Source organism: Halichoerus grypus, chromosome 11, assembly GCF_964656455.1.
Source record: "Halichoerus grypus chromosome 11, mHalGry1.hap1.1, whole genome shotgun sequence".
Taxonomy (NCBI): domain Eukaryota; kingdom Metazoa; phylum Chordata; class Mammalia; order Carnivora; family Phocidae; genus Halichoerus; species Halichoerus grypus.
Window position 1 is genome coordinate 47,786,285 of NC_135722.1, and position 7,226 is coordinate 47,793,510.

At 38.1% G+C, this 7,226-nt stretch overlaps 1 protein-coding gene across 1 annotated transcript; it reads right to left on the reverse strand.

The window, feature by feature from the left end:
* Window positions 1–3,983: 3,983 nt before the first annotated feature.
* LOC118541731 (olfactory receptor 5P4-like) lies at window positions 3,984–5,355 on the reverse strand. The gene has a single exon (XM_036101511.2). The coding sequence runs from the start codon at window positions 4,960–4,962 to the stop codon at window positions 4,024–4,026; it is 939 nt and encodes a 312-aa protein (XP_035957404.2). The 5' UTR covers window positions 4,963–5,355; the 3' UTR covers window positions 3,984–4,023.
* Between the last annotated feature and the right edge of the window lie 1,871 nt (window positions 5,356–7,226).

The following is a 7,226-nucleotide window of genomic DNA, read 5'->3' on the forward strand; positions in this document are numbered from 1 at the left end:
CTTGATTAGTCCCCATTATAGTTGGAAGATCTTGTTCTTTCCCCAGTGTGAAAGTGCCGTGTCTAAGACTAATTATTTTTGTAACCCTTTTTAATGGTGTAGTGCTGGGAATGTAGGAGGCACTAAACAGATGTTTGTTGAATTAGTGTTAAACAATTTTTAGAAAATCTTTCTCTGTATCAGATATTACACTATGACCTAAAGATAAATAGATACTCCTACATCTCTATCTTTACCTAACTACAAACCATCTTATGATTGTAGTCATCACTCTACCTCCTTCCAATGGAAGACTAATTCCTAGTCACCTTAGGTCTCAGGTTTAGATTTATTTCACCATTGAAGCATCCTCTGACACCCTGGACTAAGTCATAGTCTCACAGTGAATAGTTTCAGAGAGCCCCGAAATGTATTCTGCACTTTTACTTATGTAGGTACTAGTGTAAATAATTGCTCATTGTCTTTTTTTTTTTTTAGATCAATATCTACAGGTGGGATTACTGGATGACATGGTAGTTCTATTCTTGATTAAGTAACCTCCATACACCATTTTGTATTCCCAAAACAATGTACAAAAGTTTGCTCCTTCTTCACATCCTCACCTACACTTGTCTTTTGTTTTGTTTTGTATTTTTTTTTTATAATAGCCATCTTGGCACATATGAGGTGATATCTCATCGTGGTTTTGATTTGCATCTACATGATGATTAGTGATGTGGAGCATCTTTCCTTGTACCTCTTGGCCATTTTTACATTTTTATGTCTTCTTTGAAGAAATGTCTGTTCAGGTCTTTAGGCCATTTTTTTAAATCGAGTTATTAGTGTTTTTGCTATTGAGTTGTTTTTATTGAGTTGTTCCTTATATATTTTGGAAACTAACCTCTTATTAGATACATGGTTTACAAGTATTTTCTCTTATTCTGTAGTTGCCTTTTCACTCTGGTGATTGTTTTCATTGCGGGACAGAAGTTTTTTAGTTTGATGTAGTCCCACTTATCTATTTTTGTTTTTGTTGCCTGTGATTTTGATGTCATACCAAAAAAATTTATTGCCAAGACCAATGACATGAAGCCTTTCTCCTGTGTTTTCTTCCAGGGGTTTTCTTCTTGCAATTTTAGTTCTTACATTTAAGTCTTTAATACATTTTGAGTTGATTCTTGTGTGTAGTGTAAGGTAAGAGTTCAATTTCATTCTTTTGCATGTGGATATCCAGTTTTCCCAACACCATTTATTGATGGGTCTATCTATCCTTTCCTCACTGTGTATTCTTGGTGCTCTTGTCGAAAATTATTTGTACATGCATGTGTTTATTTTTGGCTCTCTATTCTATTCATTGCTCTATATGTCTGTCTTTATGTCAGTACCATACTGTTTTAATTACTGTAGCTTTGCAATATTATTTGAATCAGGAAGTGTGATGCCTACAGCTTTGTTCTTCCTTCTTAAGATTATTTTGGCTGTTTGGGGGCCCTTTGTGACTCCATATGAATTTTAGAATTGTTTTTCCTATTTCTATAACAAAATTCTATTGAGATTTTGGTAGGGATGCACTGAATCTGCTTTGGGTAGTATGGATATTTTAACAAGCCTACCAACCCAAGAACCCAGGATGTTTTTACATTTGCTTGAGTCTTGTTTAATTTCTTTTATCAATATTTTGTAATTTTCAGTATACAAGTCTTTCACCTCCTTCATTGAATTTATTCCTAGGTTATTTTATTCTTTTTGGTGTTATTGTAAATGGGATTGTTTCCCTGTGTTTCCCTGTGAGCAGAGAACTATGGCAGGTTGCATACCTGATGGCAGGTGCAGAGTCTGGCCTGATTATACTGAGAGACCTTGAAGGGGTAAGAAGGAATTTGTCAATCCTTGGATGTCAGTGTGAACTGCCTGGACAGACAGAAATCTAGAAGAAACCCAAGTGCAAAAAAGAAATCATTTCACCCAAAAATTCCCTTCTCTTACACTCCAAGGATTTTACCTAGAAAACAGCCTTGGAGGAGGAACTGGTAATATAAGCAAAATCACATAGTCCCACACATTCTCACAGTGAATAGAGGTGTGGGCCTTGCCTTTTTGAATTCATAGGCAAAACAAAATATTTAAAATTATAGCCCAACACCGAGTTTCTAAAGTATAAAGCCTCGAGATGAATATATGAGAGAATATCATTATAATCTTGGATTGGGTAAAGATTTCTTGAACTTGTCGCTAAAGCACTAAACAATAAAGAAAATATTATTAAATTAGACTTCATTAAAATTAAAAACATCTGTTCATCAAAAGATACAATTAAGAGAGTGACAAGGCAAACCAGAATGGGAGTGTAACTTTAAAATGTACAAATCTGACAAAGGACTTATAGACAGATTATAGTAAGAACAAATCAATAAGAAAAGTACAAATGAGAATAAAATTGGCAAAGGACTTGAAGAGACGTTACACAAAAGAAGACATACAAGTGGCTGATACATATTTTTTAAATGCAGAACGTAAGCAATCCAGGGAGATGAGAGGGAACACTGCCCAATTACTTCATTGTAAAACCTGGTGACTAGCCTGGGATTCTCTGGTGTTATCTTTTTTAAAAAACTGTGGATAAATAACTTCATCCACCAGAGAGCTGAGTTACCAGGACTTCTTTAAGCTAGCTCCTTCTGTAGGCTGTCTTTATATCCCTGACTATTTGCAAAGAGTTATACTTTCACCAATTTATATGCCAGGAACATTGAATTGGGGAGAATTGGAATCTACTCTTGCTCTAGGACTCGTTTGACACACACCACTTTTGTAATAATTGGAAAACCATATTTTACTCTTCAAACATGATTAATCAGAAGTCATGGGGATGGTTCTGGAGGGAGGTAATTAAGGAGGCTGAAAACTATCCAGGCTCAACCATAAACACCTAAAATAAAGCCGTGAGAGAGTGGTGGGAATGAACACCTTGGGAGATATTACAAAGAAGGATGGCAGGTATATTGCTTGCCTTCAGCAGCCTGGATGTCTTAATTCATAATTTTATACCCTGGAAATACCAACTGGCTTGCTGAAAGAAAGCTCCACTGTGCCGTAGCCCCCTCCACAGCACCACTCCCTGGTAGTTTTTCCTACTATTCAAAGGCTTGTCAGCAAAGGTTCAAAGACAAGTGTTTGCAGACAAACCTTTGAGAAATATGAATAACTACTGGGAATTCTCAAAGGAGCTCTCAAAGACTCAGCCTTCAGAGTTCCCTCTGTGTTACCTGGATTGAGTCGTCTTGGTGACAAAACTATGGAATAAATTCTTTTGGTCTGTCTTATTTTAGGTGGGAATAAAATTTTTCAAGACTCCAGCATAACTACTTCAAAAGATTATGATAACCCTGTATAAGACAGGCCAAGTCGGGGTGCCCGGGTGGCTCAGTTGGTTAAGTGCCTGCCTTGGGCTCAGGTCATGATACCAGGTCCCGGGGTGGAGAACCAGGTCGGGCTCCTTGCTCAGCAGGGAGCCTGCTTCTTTCTCTTCCTCTGCCCCTCCCCCTGCTTGTGCTCTCACTCTCTCTCTCTCCTTCTGTCAAATAAATAAATCAAAAAAAAAAAAAAAAAAAAAAAGGCCAAATCTTCAAGTCTTCCTGAGAAAGTGACCTAGACTGGCAACACTACCATCAATTGCATTTCCATTGAGTACATGATGCTTTCTAAGATGTTAACTTACACGACGATATTTTAAAAATATAGAACCTAACAGAAGAAAAAGAAAACACTCTCTAATCATGGACTGTAAACAATGAACAAAGGAGAGAAAAAAAGTCTCCTAACACTGAAATGTACACATTTAATTTGAACCCAGCAGAATTTCATGAAATATTTTGTGACTCTAGAAAATTGTAAGTTAAAGTTGGCATTAGTTAACATACTGGCATTGGGTATTTAAGATAGTTCTTTGCATAAAGTGATAAGGCTAATGGAAAACATAAACATCTATTACATATATTCTGGAAACTATCATTTTCCAGTTTCTGGAATCACATTGAATTTCTTTCAAAATAACCGATGTCTTCTAGCCATCAATTTTCTCATGGCCTCTTTCACCTCTTTGTTTCTCAGACTGTAGATCAAGGGGTTCAACATGGGGATCACCACTGTGTAGAACACAGACACCACTTTAATATGGTCAGATGAGTGACCTGACTTCGGTATGACATAGACAAATGTGACTGTCCCATAAAACAAAGTGACTGCACTGAGGTGAAAAGTGCAAGTAGAGAAGGCCTTGTGTTTTCCGTCAGGGGAGTGCATATTTAGGACCAAGTGCAGGATGTATAGATATGAAACAGCTATGGTAAACAGTGTGATTACAATGATTGACCCAGCTAAGATGGCAGGAGATATTTCAGCAACATAAATATGGGTACAAGAAAGCTTCACTAACGGTGGGAGGTCACAGAAGAAATGGTTGATTTTATTTGGTCCACAGAAAGTTAAGCTCAATAAACAGCCAGTAAATGATGAAGCATTCACACATCCCCCCAGATAGGAAGCAGCCAATAGGATGATGCAGACTCTGGAAGACATGAGTGTAGAGTAGAGAAGTGGAGAGCAGATGGCCACATAGCGATCACAGGCCATGGCAGCCAGCAGGAAGCACTCAGCCGATCCAAAGACAACATCAGAGCCAAGCTGAGCTATGCAGCCCGCAACAGGGATAGTAGTTCTCTCTCTTAGGAAACTTACAATCATGATGGGTGTGACCGAGGTCGAATACCCCATATCCACAAAGGCTAAGTGGCTGAGGAAAAGGTACATCGGGGTGTGAAGTTGAGGGCTTCCGTGGATTAACATGATTATGCTGATATTGCCCAATATGGTAGCAACATAGATTCCTAGAAAAACCACAAAGAAGATGGAACAAAGTGTAGGATCCTCTGTTAATCCCAAAATAATGAACTCTGTCACCATTGTGTGGTTTTCAGTCTCCATCTTATTTGTAATGATGCCTATTGAAATAAAAACCAGTGTGTATTAAGAATAAATTAAATGATCTCACAGGTAACACATTTACTTTACTATTCACCCTATTAAAAAAATCAAAACAGGGGCGCCTGGCTGGCTCAGTCAGAAAAGCATGAGGCTCTTGATTTCGGGGGCGTGCATTTGAGCCGCATGTTGGATGTAGAAATTAAATAAATAAACTTTTAAAAAATCAAAACATAGATCCCTTTTGTCTAATGCTTACACTCTACAAAATGTTTCCAAACATATTTACATTATGCATGATTTGAGAATATTAATGTCTCTTACTTTAAGGCCAAAGATACAAAGAGACCAATGACCCAGATCAGAGCACAGTTAACACATTTGCATCATTTGATTAGTTCAGGTTGTTGAATGAACACTTAAATCTGATGAAAACCAGAAAAGTCAAAGTGATTGACCTTAAGCTAGTGTTTAGCAATATCCAATTAGCTCTTATCTTGTTCACCTGGGAGACCACACTTCCCAGCCCCTTTGTGGTTAAGTGAGACTGTGAACAGTACATGCCAACAGGCTAAATGAGGAAATGCCATATGTCTCTTCTAGATCAAATTAAATTACCACTGGACAGCTTTCTCTTCTTCTTACACAGTAATATATTCTACATGATACAACTAGAAGATAGTGGTACCTCCCACCAGCCTGGGATTTGAAGGAATGTGGAAAACAGAGAATAACTGGAAATATACTAGAAGTGAAAAAATAAATCTATGCTGTATTAGGCTACACTGAGTTTCCAGGGTTGATTTGTTAGAAGAGCATAACATCACTTTACCTGGTTAATATAATTACAGATTGGCTATAAATGGAAGCTCTGTGTAGGGTTTAATCCTGAGAACAGCATGAGAAATAAATACACTTTGGATTATTAATTGTACTTCAGGTACTACACAGACCTAACAAAAAGATACATTTCCTAATCATATATGAATCACATATATCGAATATGTGGACACAATCCTTCCATGCTTATATTATGCTAGCTACGTGAGCGCAAGACAGTAATACATAAACGTAAGGAATATCAAAGATCATTTCACCTAACAAAATTAACGAGTAGGTTTAATCATAAGAATGCAAAAATTAAAATTAAAGCAGACTTTCATTTTAAGCAATACTGTGAACATGAAATATCCTAAAACATTCTCAACAAAATACTTAGATAAACTGCTAACTTAAATATTGAAAAACATATTCAGAAGGCAGAAGTAAGCTTTCGTGTAAAAGGAAATCTCAACCAACCAAAAATGATGTGACAGTTGATAATCAGCACAATAAGCTAAAAAGCAGAACTGCAACTGTCTAGGGACACCTGGGTGGCTCAGTCAGTTAAGCATCTGCCTTCAGCTCAGGTCATGATCCCAAGGTCCTGGGATCGAGTCCCATATTGTATCAGTCTCCTTGCTCAGTGGGGAGCCTGCTTCTCCCTCTGCCTGCCGCTCCCCGCCGTTTGTGCTTGCTCTTGCTCTCGCTCTTTCTGACAAATAAATAAATAAATAAAATCTTAAAAAAAAAAAAAAAAAGGAACTGCTACTGCCTAGACCTTCACCAATCTCCACAACTAAGGACCTTGTGTTTTGTTTTTTTTTTTAAGATTTTATTTATTTATTTGACAGAGAGAGACACAGCGAGAGAGGGAACATAAGCAGGAGCACTGGGAGAGGGAGAAGCAGGCTTCCCACGGAGCAGGGAGCCTGAAGCAAGGCTCGATCCCAGGACCCTGGGATCATGACCTGAGCGGGAGGCAGATGCTTAACCGATAAGCCACCCAGGCACCCCAGGACCTTGTGCAGGCCCTGGAGGGAAGGGTTGGATACGTTGGAGAGTTGAACTGAGGCTCTCAAGCCCTCCCCACATATCTCCTCATAATTTACTCTGAGTATCCCATAAACCATCATTATAATCTTTCCCATGGTTGCACCTCCATTTCCTTGTTGCTCTTCTTTTTTGTTCTCACCTAACAAGTGACTTCTGGCTAAATGCAATTTTCAGCTTACTCTACACCTACACTCTTAGACCAAACTGTGTCTGGGGAAAAATGTGCAAATGCATTGACTGGTCTCATTTAAGCTGTGACCACAAACTTCAAGTGAGCCTACATAGATGCCCCATTATACTATATTTTCTTAGTACATTCGCTCTCTTGTCCTTCTATTCCAACCTCATCTCTGATAAGGAGTGGGTAAATTGTAGCCTACAGAGATTAGAAA

What these genes read in the sequence shown, in the direction of transcription:
- LOC118541731 (XM_036101511.2), bottom strand. Translation starts at nt 4,962, where the DNA reads ATGGAGACTGAAAACCACACAATGGTGACAGAGTTCATTATTTTGGGA.